This window comes from Carassius gibelio, chromosome B4 (assembly GCF_023724105.1).
Source record: "Carassius gibelio isolate Cgi1373 ecotype wild population from Czech Republic chromosome B4, carGib1.2-hapl.c, whole genome shotgun sequence".
NCBI classification, from domain to species: domain Eukaryota; kingdom Metazoa; phylum Chordata; class Actinopteri; order Cypriniformes; family Cyprinidae; genus Carassius; species Carassius gibelio.
The window spans coordinates 15,936,471-15,951,206 of record NC_068399.1 but is presented as its reverse complement, the minus strand read 5'-3'; the positions used below and the strand labels follow the sequence as shown (position 1 = coordinate 15,951,206).

At 37.5% G+C, this 14,736-nt stretch overlaps 1 protein-coding gene across 1 annotated transcript in view; it reads right to left on the bottom strand.

Moving 5' to 3' along the window:
• LOC127956930 (staphylococcal nuclease domain-containing protein 1) overlaps positions 1 to 14,736 on the bottom strand; it is a 152,018-nt gene that overhangs the window by 101,288 nt on the left and 35,994 nt on the right. Inside the window, exons 12-15 of the mRNA XM_052555244.1 lie at positions 14,414 to 14,520; positions 12,187 to 12,297; positions 11,160 to 11,232; positions 6,243 to 6,384 (exon numbers count right to left, since the gene is read on the bottom strand). Coding sequence (XP_052411204.1) covers positions 6,243 to 6,384; positions 11,160 to 11,232; positions 12,187 to 12,297; positions 14,414 to 14,520 — 433 coding nt within the window. The remainder of the gene's footprint in view (positions 1 to 6,242; positions 6,385 to 11,159; positions 11,233 to 12,186; positions 12,298 to 14,413; positions 14,521 to 14,736) is intronic.

Here is a 14,736-nt window from a genome sequence, read left to right as displayed (position 1 = left end):
ATCGCACATAATCAAGAAAGAGAGATGAGGCAAACAGGAGAAAAGGCATCTGAAAAATGAACCATTTCAGAAAATAAGAAAAAGTGGAGTGATAAGGCAAGGCTTCCTGTTGGAAATATCTCATATAAAGAAACCGAAGGGGGAAAAAATAATTACAAAAGGAACAAATGGAGGAAGGAAAACACAAAAGACACACTCAGGAACAAATGACCAAATTAATTGAAATATCTCCAATGACGATATGCACAATTAAGCACGGTGGGGGGTGGAGGGTGTTTGTTCTCAGTTGGGGAAAGGAGAGACAAATAAATGGAAGGATGGAGGAATGCTGAAATAGATGGGCGTCCCTCTTCTCGGTTTTCAGGGTGAATAATTAGACCGGATGGTGAGAGGACAGAAATAAACTCCTCAGAAATAACACAAATCAGTCAGTGGCTTGTTCTGAGTGATACGGAGGTCGGGATTGGAAGGTCACTGATGTCGGTCAGGACGAAATTGAGCAACCATAAGAAAGTGACAGTCTCTTTATGTAGCCTAATGAAGCTTGAATGCTTGTGCACGCCATATACAGTTCCCATGTTGTACAAAACTCAAGAAAATGGGCAAAATGCAAGAAAATGGCAAGAATTGGACCTTAAAATAAATTGTCCACTTTACATATTTTTTAATCTTTTAAGATAAAATTGATAAACTTTTATTCAGCAAAGACAAATTAAACTGATCAAAAGTGGCAATAAAGATGTTTTTTTGTTTTTTTTACACAAATTTATAATTCAAATTAATTATATTTTTGGAATATTCTAGTTAAATCATCCTACAAAAAAAAAAAAAAAAGTATCAACAGTGATAATAAATGTTACTAAACAAGTATATTAGAATTAGTGATAGACCGATATTAAATTTAATAAAAATTAAATTTTAATAAATATTTAAGAAATGTGAAATTTTACATAAATACTTTGCTTCCTTTGGTCCTGTTAACAAACATTGGTTTTCACGAGACTCATCGGCACATGCGCAACGCTTACCACAAGTAATTTCCCGGAACTGCTTCCGTTATATATCAGTACACACAAGCTAGATTAAAGTCATTATTACATTTTGAACATGGATTTTTTTCTTACAAAAACGCATGGATTCGCAACAGAACGCCTTTGTTCACCCCCGGAGCAATGTGAGACTTTTTTCTTATGGATGCGCTTTTTATTAAACTTCTCATGAACCAATGCAGTGTAACCCCCGCTGAGTGGCATCAAACAGCTTGAAAGAACAAATTAATTTTTTTAAATAACTCCTGACTGGATTCGTATGAAAGAAGAAAGTCATATAGACCTAGGATGACTAATAAGGATGAGTAATTTATGGGCTAATTTTAATTTTTGGGTGAACTAACCCTTTGAAGCATTCAACTAACACGGATCGACCGTCACACAGAGAACACGAGATCATGTTGGATAAAAATAGACGCTCCACAACTCACAGCTGGATTCGATTAAGTTTGCAAGGTTGGTGAAATTAAATGTTCATTAGCCATTCAAAGTTTAAATTATATAAATGCGGATTTGCTAAACGCTGACAGCAAAAAGTATTATAATGTTTGCCTTTCTATTACTAATAATATAAAAGCAATTGTTATAATATTTTTTGTATACATTAATTCCTTTAACCATTCTGATTATTCGACAGACTTGACGACAGCGAACAAGAATGACGACAGCGAACAAGAGTATGAGCTGTACGCTCAGGCGCTGCCTTTCTCAGCATCCCAAACACAGGTATTTGAAAAATGCCAAATATCAGACGACCTCTAATTAGAATGATTTCTAAAAGGAAAAATTTCCTATCACATAAAAAAAGCTTTACATTTTAATTTGAAAATGAATTTGAAAATAATAATTTTTTTTTGTGTGGTAGTGTGAATGCTAAAATGAACATTAACATTTTTTTAAACCGTAACTGGTAACTAAAATAAAAATATATATCAGGGTTTCCCACACATTGATTTATTTGTGATGGGCCGCCACAATATCAAAACTGACTGCCACAAATAGATTTTCCAAATGGCTTTGACTTGCACTTAAACGGCAAATTTCAAAATCAAAAACAGTTGCGGGTGTTTTTTTTTATCATTGTATTTCAGAAGGAAATTTTCGATTTCACTTTCATTTAATCTTGCATGTAATGCTTGATAAGGCATCGTTTGTGAGCTCAGTCAGCGCTGCTTTGCAGCCCTTACCGGAGAAACCTCTATCTCTCCCGCTATTAAAGCGCCTCCTGCTGGCAGAAAATAAATTTGCATACATGTATAAATGGGGGCGGGGGAGTGCGCTACAAATAGAGAGTAAGGCTGTGGGAAACACTGTATATAAAAATGTCAAAGAGAGAAGCATTTGGCAACACAAAGTTTAAAAACCCACAAATGAGCTAGCGAGAATGGCAATTGGCTACATGCAGATCAATGATTAAAGGTCAACGGTTACAGATGCTCCACCAACTTCCCTGATGTGCAGCAGTGATATCTGTACCTGCTCAGATTCTTTCACACAAGCACGTCCACATATATGTTCCACACAGAGAGGATGAGGAAACTCAAGGAGAAGAACAGATGCCGAGTAGCAGGACCTCACAGCCAGCAAATGTGACGCTTCACCTTCCATCATATTGAGCCCTTCAGATCCCTATCTTGCCTTCGAGAGGTCAGAAGCATAGACAAAACGCCTGCACAAAGATCAGCTTTCCAGACCTCCCAGAAAACACCAGCCTCCGTAGGTCAGAGTGGAAGGACAGAAGCTATTCGGTCTCAAATCTCCACTAGCAGAGCATCTTTGAGGAGAAGAAAACCCTTCCACAAAAAGTATCTCACAGATAAACATCTATGAATTATTAAATGAATAGTTCTTACAAAAATGAAAATTCTGTCATCACTTACTCACCACTAGCCTGGTAATACCAAACTCTGCTACTTCGCTTTGCTTCGTAGACAGAGTCTTGAAGGGCATAATTGACAAGCGTTTTGTCTGAAGTTTAAAATAATTGGTTATCCGTAAGCCAATCACATAACGTTTAGTTATGACGCGTTATTTGCCGGCTCACACTTCCACTGTTAACACAAGTATGGTGCGAACACAAAACCAAACGAAATATCGGCATGAACATGGCAGTTCACAATCAAAATATCGCCTTGATGGACTTTGGCCATCCTAGCTTCTCGCTAACGATCAGTTACGGTTGATAAATATGACTTTTCCTAAAACCTCTCAGGACTCGTTAGTAGGGCCACAACTTCACCTCCATTCAAAATGTGAAACAAACACTCCTTGTTCAGGCTATAGTTAGCAAATGCCGGGAATATTCTCCACAATAGAGTGAATAGCATCCCATGTCTCCATATCAGTTGTCTTTTTCGATTTCCCTAACCTAAAGTACGATCTTAAATTCTGCGCTTGGGGTCTACATCAGACACTAAGTGAACGGCCTGGTGATGTTTAACTTTACATATTGATAAAACGATGTTTAAATCCATTCAATTTTAATATTTGGCCACAGTCAAAAACGTTTATATTGAAATCGCAATATACAATACATGGCATCCTTAGACATAGGTTGATTTATTCTCCTGTGTTGACAATTGTCTATGAATGATTTATGCTATAAATCCAATGAGATAATGCAGTGTTTTTCCAGATGAACGTTAATTCACATTCACAGCATATAAGAGTTTAGCCCCTTCCACACATACAGTCTTCACTGGTAAATTACTGGCAAGTTACCATTAATAGATCATGTGTGAACAGGACCTTTTCAAAAATCCTGGTAAATATGTTCTGGCATAATATGGTTCTTATGGAGATGGCATGACTAGCTGTTTACAAAGCTCCACTGCTTTATAATTTGCTTTTCTATGTAAATATGCTATGTAAATTCTCGTTTTTATAAGAGCAAAACATTCTGATTGGCTAGTAGTGTTAGTTTGGTTAAGAGTGAAAGCTGCTCCTCTCATACAGTATTGTTCAAAATAATAGCAGTACAATGTGACTAACCAGAATAATCAAGGTTTTTAGTATATTTTTTATTGCTACGTGGCAAACAAGTTACCAGTAGGTTCAGTAGATTGTCAGAAAACAAACAAGACCCAGCATTCATGATAAGAATGCTCTTAAGGCTGTGCAATTGGGCAATTAGTTGAAAGGGGTGTGTTCAAAAAAATAGCAGTGTCTACCTTTGACTGTACAAACTCAAAACTATTTTGTACAAACATTTTTTTTTTCTGGGATTTAGCAATCCTGTGAATCACTAAACTAATATTTAGTTGTATGACCACAGTTTTTTAAAACTGCTTGACATCTGTGTGGCATGGAGTCAACCAACTTGTGGCACCTCTCAGCTGTTATTCCACTCCATGATTCTTTAACAACATTCCACAATTCATTCACATTTCTTGGTTTTGCTTCAGAACAACATTTTTGATATCACCCCACAAGTTCTCAATTGGATTAAGGTCTGGAGATTGGGCTGGCCACTCCATAACATTAATTTTGTTGGTTTGGAACCAAGACTTTGCCCGTTTACTAGTGTGTTTTGGGTCATTGTCTTGTTGAAACAACCATTTCAAGGGCATGTCCTCTTCAGCATAGGGCAACATGACCTCTTCAAGTATTTTAACATATGCAAACTGATCCATGATCCCTGGTATGCGATAAATAGGCCCAACACCATAGTAGGAGAAACATGCCCATATCATGATGCTTGCACCTCCATGCTTCACTGTCTTCACTGTGTACTGTGGCTTGAATTCAGAGTTTGGGGGTCGTCTCACAAACTGCCTGTGGCCCTTGGACCCAAAAAGAACAATTTTACTCTCATCAGTCCACAAAATGTTCCTCCATTTCTCTTTAGGCCAGTTGATGTGTTCTTTGGCAAACTGTAACCTCTTCTGCACATGCCTTTTTTTTAACAGAGGGACTTTGCGGGGGATTCTTGAAAATAGATTAGCTTCACACAGACGTCTTCTAACTGTCACAGTACTTACAGGTAACTCCAGACTGTCTTTGATCATCCTGGAGGTGATCATTGGCTGAGCCTTTGCCATTCTGGTTATTCTTCTATCCATTTTGATGGTTGTCTTCCGTTTTCTTCCACGTCTCTCTGGTTTTGCTCTCCATTTTAAGGCATTGGAGATCATTTTAGCTGAACAGCCTATCATTTTTTGCACCTCTTTATAGGTTTTCCCCTCTCTAATCAACTTTTTAATCAAAGTACGCTGTTCTTCTGAACAATGTCTTGAACGACCCATTTTCCTCAGCTTTCAAATGCATGTTCAACAAGTGTTGGCTTCATCCTTAAATAGGGGCCACCTGATTCACACCTGTTTCTTCACAAAATTGATGACCTCAGTGATTGAATGCCACACTGCTATTTTTTTGAACACACCCCTTTCAACTAATTCAACTAATTGCCCAATTGCACAGCCTTAAGAGCGTGCATATCATGAATGCTGGGTCTCATTTGTTTTCTGAGAATCTACTGAACCTACTGGTAACTTGTTTGCCACGTAGCAATAAAAAAATATACTAAAAACCTTGATTATTCTGGTTAGTCACATTGTACTGCTATTATTTTGAACAATACTGTACCACTTTTAGGCAAACTCTTGGACTCCAAAGTGATAGATTTTATTTTAAATGTAGGATTTTCTTTTTTTTTCTGCAGCCAAACGCTGCACGCCAGAAGTCCAGCATGGTGCTGGAGAACTTTAAGCCTTGTCTTTCAATACCTCTATGGGTTTTTTCATCAGTGGAACACAAAGTGAGTTTAAAATTCTAGAAGTTTTAATTATTTTTTTGATGATTATGGTCGTTAGGTGAGATTTCAAGGCAAGATTTTTAGTGAATAGCTTTTCAGTCTTTCAACTGCTTTTGAAGTAATAAAGTGAGTCATACGAAGCACTTTTATGATGCTTTTTGGAGCTTCACAGCCCCTGGTCACCAACCACTTCCATTGTATGCATGAAAGCAGCTTGAACATTCAGCTAATCTTTGCCTTTGTTGTATAACAGAGGGGGGGAAAAACACCTAACAGACTGTGAATTTTTGTTTTAGGTGAACTGCTCCTTGAAATATTAGAGCATTGAACAAAATAGTGTGTTAGACTGGTGGTGCAACCGCGGTCAGCTGCCACATTGTGGTCGTTATGTGGTCACAGATGGTGGCATAGTTGACAGGCCGAGGCCGACTGACACTTACCAGCGAGCAGGAAGGTGATGAGACATGTTTCTTTGGGCATGTAGAGCTTGAGTCTGGAGCCACTGAACACGTACTCCACCACAGCCTCCGAGCGGCCCGCTCTCTGCAGGAATGGCAAGAACTGTTTCGCCTTCTGTGTCTCCTGTGCAAGAATAGAGAGGAAGGAAGAAACAAGTCAGAACAAAACATCAGAACAAAACTTTCCACGTTAACAGTTCTGTCAAATATGGATAGAAGTCGGTCTAATAATCCCACAGAACTGTTAAACAAGGGGATTAAAATGTACACAAAAACAGTATGATTGCTTTTATATTAGTAATAGAAAGGCAAACATTATAATACTCTCATTTGCCGTCAGCATTCAGCAAACAATAATTTATATTATTTAGACAAATCATTGAATGGCTAATCAATATTTAATTCACAATCCTAGCAAACTTAGTTGAATCCAGTTGTGAGATCTGTGCATGTGTATCCTGCATGATTTTCTTTGCAAATTGAATGATATAAACATGAAATTCATGATTTCAAATTATGCTGTGCTTGATGCATTTGCCCACTGTCATATTCATGTAATTTACACAGTGTGCTGTATGTAAAATGAGTGTTACCTCGGCTTTATTTAAAAAAAATATGATTCCCAATGCCCACACACTTCCCAGAATATGGACTGTTTACTTCCTTTATAATTATATTTGTTTTAAATACTTGTAAAAATACTTTGTCATCTAAAGTGTTTATTTTTAAATGATTTCAAATTTCTTAAATACTAATTAAAATAAATACAATTATATTAGCTTTATATTGGCCACCATTCACTCCAAGACAGTGTTAATTTCGTTGACTAAATATTTTCGTCATTATTCTCGTCACGAATATATTTTTGCGAACGAAAACGAAACGAAAACTAAAATAGAAGGCACTGATGGAGACTAAAACTATGACTAAATTGATTGACATTATCGTCAACGAATAAAGGACGAGACGTAAATAGACTGTGACGAAAATCAAATCAGCAGACGGGAGAGATGCGAGGAATGAACAAAAGAACCGGCAAAACGGAACAGGCGAGACTGCATGAGAGAAGAGAACCAATCAGAGCCTGACTTATTGAGACGTGAAGCGAAGGTTTTCAGTTTTTAAATGAGCTCCCGGGAAGACGGCATTCGAAGAGGTGATGTCTAAAAAAGCGACAAAATGTCCACAGCTCACTTCACGTTTGACAACGAACAAAACAAAAAGCGTAAAGCACGCGGAGCGCTCATTCGTGGCAAGAACACAACCAATTTGAAAAGACATTTACAAACGAGCCACCCGGACATTTTCTCAAATGTAATTTCACAACGATGTTCTTTTGTTTATTGAGCTAAGCAAAATTGGAAGACTGCAGTGCGTAGATGTTGTAGCATTAAATATTACGAACTGAAAAGTACTGTAAAATAGCCCCTTCTTCAAGTTAGATGAGAGCACAATACTAATACGTAATATCATGATAAATACATTTGATTAATACTAATGTTTAGTATATTTTATAATGTTCTACTTGTTGACAATATCACAAATATTTCTATATTAGTCATGTGAAACATGAATGTTCACATCCTATCATTATACATACAAATCTAGCAATATTGTAGTATTTAAAACATACAATATTGCTAGACAAATGAATACCTTATATAATCTTGTTACTTTTTTTTATCCACCTAGCTGCCAACTTATTAAATATTTACTTTAAATGTATGCACTTATTGTTCAGCTCAGCTGTAAGCTTTAAGGTCCTGGACCTAACGTTATTTTTCTTTTATTGATGGTCAATTGGCAGCTAGTTATTGTTTACATTATCACGACAGTGTTTGTTGCTGCATAAAAGCTTTTGAATCGAAATAAAGACACAGTTGTGTTGAAATAAAGTTGAATTTGTGTTTTATATATTTTGGTTAAGTTTGTTTCCTATACCAGCTGTAAAAATTTGTCTAGTAAATCTGTTATTGATTTTAGTCTTATTTTAGTCGACTAAAATACCAAGCAATTTTAGTCGACTAAAATACCAAGCAATTTTAGTCGACTAAAATAAGACTAAAATTAAAACAAATCAGATGACTAAAACTTGACTAAAACTAAAAAGAATTATAGTCAAAAGACTAAGACTAAAACTAAATTAAAATTTCGTGTCAAAATTAACACTGCTCCAAGATATTTGCATTGGCTGTCACAAAACCAATATCGGTCGAACACAATAATGGATATGACAATGTTAATGTATTTATTCTTGGGGGAATACTAGATCTGTTACGCTACTGCTAAGCAAAGAATAAGTACAAGAACTTGCTACTGCCAACAGATACACCGATACGGTGCTGTGAGTTCTTTTAAGACATACTGCCGCTGTAAAAAAAAAAATTGCACATCTAAAAATCCGTAGCAGATTTATACAGGTGGACCTGGGGAAGGATTTCAGAGGAAATCTAAAAGCGCACTGCAAAATGCTCTAGTGAATGCTAACCAGCCATTTGTATGTAAAGCGGTCAAGCTTGTCCCATGTAGTATGGGAAATTTTAAAGATATTTTGTTTACAAAATTTAAATGTATTGATTTTTTGCGATACAAAAATAGTTATGCAATAAAAATTAATTAATGCAACATAGGCTCTATTAATATAATTGCACTAAAACAGTATATTTATTTTATTTATTGCATTTTTTTTTTTTGCACCCGTGCCTTCAGTGGTTACCTTGGCTGGTTTACAGGCTAAGTAGAAGATAACAGTTTGTTACACTAGCCACATTTCCACTGTCAGGCCAAAAGCAGGCATGCTAGTGCGTGCAAGGGGCAGTCTGTTTCCACGGTCACTTTCGGGGCTTGATCGTGCCTCTTTGGTGCTTCCTCAGGGCCAATGGCCTGGGTTTTTTGGCCAAACGAAAACCTTGGGCCAAAGCAGGACCGCTGGGGCTAGAGAAGTGGTTATGAATTAAGGCGGAATTTCTCAACGTCTGGAGAGCATCAGCGTCACTGCTCATTTCAGAAAGTTAACAGCTACAACACCAGAATTAAATATTTTTAGTTCAAAACTAACTTTCAGACAGCAAGTGTTTTTGAAATGGCTTGATCCGATATGGATAATGATCACCAATACAAGGCAGAAATATTTATAAGTGATGCAAAAGACTATGAACGCTAGCCATTAACGTTACCATAGTAAACATGGTCAATACGACCGCTTGAAGAAATCAGATGTCGGCGTCTTTTTCGCCATTAAAAATAGTGTATTTAGTAACGTGTTATCTATCATAAGTCTTGTCTCGAGAGTTTAGCTCCGTGCATTTTAAAAAATATATATATTAATTGTTTTTGTTTAGGAGCTTTTATAAAAATATAGAAATTATTTTCAAAATGTGATGCATATACTGTGACTAAAAATAAACACAAACAGACACGACTAGTAGTCGAAGTAGGTAGGCCATGTTCATACCGCTTTATTTCTGTGTGACTAATTTTCAATCCTGATAAATTATGATCAATGCATCACTTATTATTGTAAAACATTGATGCTTTTGGATTTAAATCTTTAAAGCATGCAAACAAACGGTTGCTTTGTATCATGATCGTTTTGTGATCATGCTAGTTCCAGTAACTTATTTCTTATTTATTAGTTTTCTGATAATTTCTCTTTGTTGGTGAAATGATAGAGGTTGCATGACGTTGTTCCAGAGAGGCATGTAAAGGGCAGGTTTTAGTGAAGCGCAGCGGAGCTTCTTGCCGACGGTGGTAAAGCAGCTACTATGAGATATTATGGGAGTAGGGCAGCTCTATTTCAAGAGTGTCCTGACCAAGGGTGTAGTTTTAGAAGTGAGACTGGCCATATTTCTGATTGACAGGTGTGTAACAGAGACACTTCAGATTTCACTTTAAATATAACTGCTTCCTGTGACCCAGCACACCTGGGCAACCCATCACAGCAGGAACTACAGCCACGACCCACACAAAGAAAAAAGACCGCAAAAGAAAAAGTAAGAGAGAAAAGAAAACAAACACATCCAAAGATAAATGGTCCTTTCAAACCAACGACATAGTCCCAGTCCAAATGACATTACTCTGACTGTCAGTCATATAACGAGGGAATCTTGTTTCTGGATGAGAAATGAGAATGTTAGTGTTGGAGAGTGACACACTCTTTTCTTTCTCTCTAAATGCCTCCCACACAAACTTGGGAATAAATAACATCCTGAAAAAGTTCGCAGACAGCTGCCATATACTTCATTAAACCTAAGGAGCTCATTCATAAACGCAGAGATGAGACCGAGAGGAAGGAGAGAGTTGAGGAGAGGGGAACAGGAAGTCAGCGGCTATTAAACGTCAGTTGCTTCACACACCAAGTAACAAGCCTGTCACCCAGCAAATGACATTTACAAGCCAAGTAAAATTTAATCGTCATTTGGTAAGGCACCCAAACAGATTCATCTAAAAACAAATTTAGAGCTACGAGCATGATGACTTTATGGGCAGAAAGACTATATTTAGAGAGGCGTTCATTAATTTAATGGTCAGGGCCGTAATGCAGCAATAAATCAGTTGTCGGAGGACGAAGATTTAACATCAACGAATTTGAGAGAGGATTCTGGGATACAAAAGACATTAAACATTGAGAACATACTGTCAGAGGTCATGCGAAGTCCCAGACAAATTCTATTTGGCACTTTCACACTGATATTGGAGTTCGATTCGTGATTTTGAAGTCAAGATTGATTAAATGTACTCTTATTCGCAACTGAAAACAAAAGCAGCCAAACATTGTATAATTTACAGCTTTAGCAGAGAATATCTTTCCTAAGTAAACAAAATAGCCGTAATGACTGAAATAAATCTCTACGAATCAGACTCAAATAGCAACTGAAGCAAATAAAAGCGAAAGCTTACCCCTGAAATGTCTGCCACCCTGTGAATGGGCACTTCTTTCTTGCTGTGAAGTCCTTTACCGTTCTTGATCGCCCTGCAATGATTCAAGCACTGTGTTACAATTTAAATATTTAGAACGGGCCCCCAGAACACAAAACCTTTTCTCCCCCAGCCTGAGAAACCAACCCCTTAACAAACCCACCCATTCATTCATCCCTGCCACAAGAGAGCCAACAAATCACATTTATAGGCCAGCAGCTCTCATCCTTTTCACATGGGAATGTATACCGTGTCTTTTGTGTGTGTCGACTGCTCGATCAGTGTAATAGTGGTTGCTGAGTGGTGATGCCTGTACATTACAGTAGATACAGGAGGAATGACTAATGCGTCTTTGGCCTCTTTAAGGCAGGTGTATCTGTGGCTATAGCCTCCCTGGTGTCCAATCAAACGTGGTGAAAAATAGAGGAAGGGAGAGAGAGCTCGTCCTGAGGTTGATTTCTCAGAGGATGTAGGGTAACGACCAGCAATCTCTGCTAAAAATAAATTTGAGGCCCGCAAACCTCCCATCTCTGCCGGCTCCACAGGGAAGCATTACCCAGAGAGCGAAGGACGAGAAAATATAGGAGATGTGTGTGAATGCATGTGCGCTTTCGAGAGCAACACCAAGAGTGAAGAATAGAAAAGGAAAAGAAAGAGCAGCAGATAAGCAGCAGCAAGTCTCTTTCTCTCTAGAGTCGTCCCATCTATCGCAGACCAAGAGATTCGAATCACTTTGTGTGCAATAAACCACCCTTGAAATCTCAGCACCACAAATCTATATAATTATATTCTTAGACAAAGAATAAAAGAGCAATGCTTTAGTGCTGGTGCTTGAGGTATAAGCTCCGGGACTGATATTGCCCCCATGAAATGAGAGCTAACCAGACAAGCCATGACTTACTGCACAGAACAAAATGGCTCCATTTCACAGACGGCTTCTCCTACTCCGTGTGTGGGAATATGGCCCACATTCGCTAGCCGGCGGTTTTATTTTAGTGTTTTGACTCACCTTGCCTCTGCTGCCAAGAGCTCGTCGTAATGGGAAGATCTTTGATCGTCGTCCTGACGGTATCTGATCACGGTTGCGAGACCTTTACTGACCAGAGCCTCAGCAATGTTTCTACAAAGAGATTAAAACAGAATCAGATGTTTGTTCCGAGGTGCCTTGCAACACTTTACACACAAACACATTTTAGACATAAAACTGGAAGTGAGAGAGGGGGCGGGATGGTGAAGGTTAAAATACTCTTTGCTATTTCCACATTAAATTTGGAGATTCCATGTGAAAATAAGCTTACAAATAATCATTGATTATAGAAATCTGTGATTTAAAATTAATTTATGCAACTATTTCAGGATAGTCTATAGACTTCAGTTTGCACATTGTTTGAAGGAGAGCATTGATTGAGATTGATTAAGGCATAATTTGCCGAACTGAAACAATTGATCACAACAAGCAAGACTGGTGCCCTGCAAGCCAAGTGGCAAATGCATTTCTCATTGCCATTTTTCAACACAGATATTGCCTTCAGCAAGCAGCTTGCATTCCCCTATTGCAGAGAACAGCAAACAAGAGCAAGAGGCATTCTGTCAAGTTTTCCTAATAAAAACAAAAGGGCAAAAACATGAATAAAAGCAAAGCGCACTGCTGGTATCATAGGAAGAGTGGTAAACAGTTTCTGCAAGTACTCAAAGTGAGCCTCTCTTTAAAATACACAAACAGTCAGAGGCACAAAATACAATATGAAAAGCTGGGGACTTATGAGGTTAAGCAGTCAAACCAAAAAAAAATGTACACTGACAAAACAAAACAGAAATTGCAAGCACTGATAACCATACTTCACATGTCAGTCCTATTTCACCATGTTTCCAAAAATCTAATGTTTACTGAAAAGTAACCTATTGCATCAGCCTGAGAGACTGTCTGTGCCGTCATGAATTTTTACAGATCTACGATCAGTTCAGGCTCTTAAAACATTTATGGCACTATGGGAAATCCTGGAAAGAACTGATTCCGAATCAGCGAAGAGTCAAGATGCAGCAAAGCAGCTGAGCCCTCAGGCGATGTGACCACCTGTTACCCACAATGCTCTAACGCCAAGCACTGGGGTATGGTTGGGTAATCACAGCCTGAGGCGCAATACCACCCCAGACTCATGTGCCTGGCCTCACTTACCCTAATAAGGGACAGTGTGCTAGATCACACATCCACATCACAAGGGTGAACAAGAATCATTTGAACTCACAGAGGAGTCATAAAGGGTAATAAAGCATACAGCAGTCCCAATTCTTAGAGTAAGAAGATTGTTAGAAACATTCAGATTTTATTTATGGTTCCATTTCTTTCTTAGTAACAGGTGTCTTTTTCTGTTGGTTGTCAATTGAGACGACACACATTTGAAGAGCAACAACTACTGTGTAAAGAATAGACCCAAATTTAAAATCATTATTCAAAATCGGAATGATTTGATCAATTTAATGTTTAAACTCAATGACTATCCAGAAGCAATGGTACAAGGATCAATAGAGGGGAAAAATGCTGTTCTCACACAATTATCAGCATATGACTTGAAATATATTGCACAAGTTAGATTACGATATAATTATTTTTCTAAGGTCAGAAAAAAAAAAATACTTGCAATGACACATTCAATTGATCAAAATGGACAGAAATTGTTTGTAACATTATAAATTTCTTTATTTCAAATAAATGTTGGTCTTTTGAACTTTCTATTCATCAAAAAATCCTGAAAAAAAGCATATCATGGTTTCCAAAAATATAGCACTAGCATATATTGACAGAAACAAAATGTTTGAGCACTTTATCACCATTTTAAAATGATTTCCGAAGGATAATGTGACACTGAAGACTGGAGTGATTCTGCTTTGAAAATTCAGACTGGAAAATTAATCTTTGCAATCACAGAAATAAAATTACATCTATAGATTCAAGATTATAAAGATGTATATAAAATAGTTATTTTAAATTGTTAACTCACAATTTTATTGTTTTACTGTATTTTTTATTAAATCTAGACTTGGTGAGAATAAGTCTATATAAAGTCCACATGAGAATATGAAAATAATAATAATAATAATAATAATAGAACTCAAAACTTTTAAATAAATAGTATGCATAAAACCATTAAGTGTTTTTTCTTTTCATCAGAGAGTCAGAGAAGGTTTAGAAAGAGCCAAAAAGCAGAACTGATTTGGTAACTGGTTAGTTTACTTACATTCCTCCAATGGTCACTGTAGCACAGGTGCGCTCTGGGAAAGCTGGGACGCCACCCGTTTCCATGGCACTGGTGGCAGCTCTGATGTAATCGACCGTGACATTAACCTGCAAAGACACAAAACAAAATGGTTCAATCTCAAGACGAGTTGATGCAGGGCCAAGAAATAAGGCCTATGTACACAGACACACTATAAGCCTGTCAGGGGCTCAGCTATGGAGATAAATTGACCATTGAATCCACACGTGAGGACACAGAGAACTGCACTGTAACCCTGTTTTATGATGTCACATTAAACATGACAGAATTATGCCAAGAAAGAG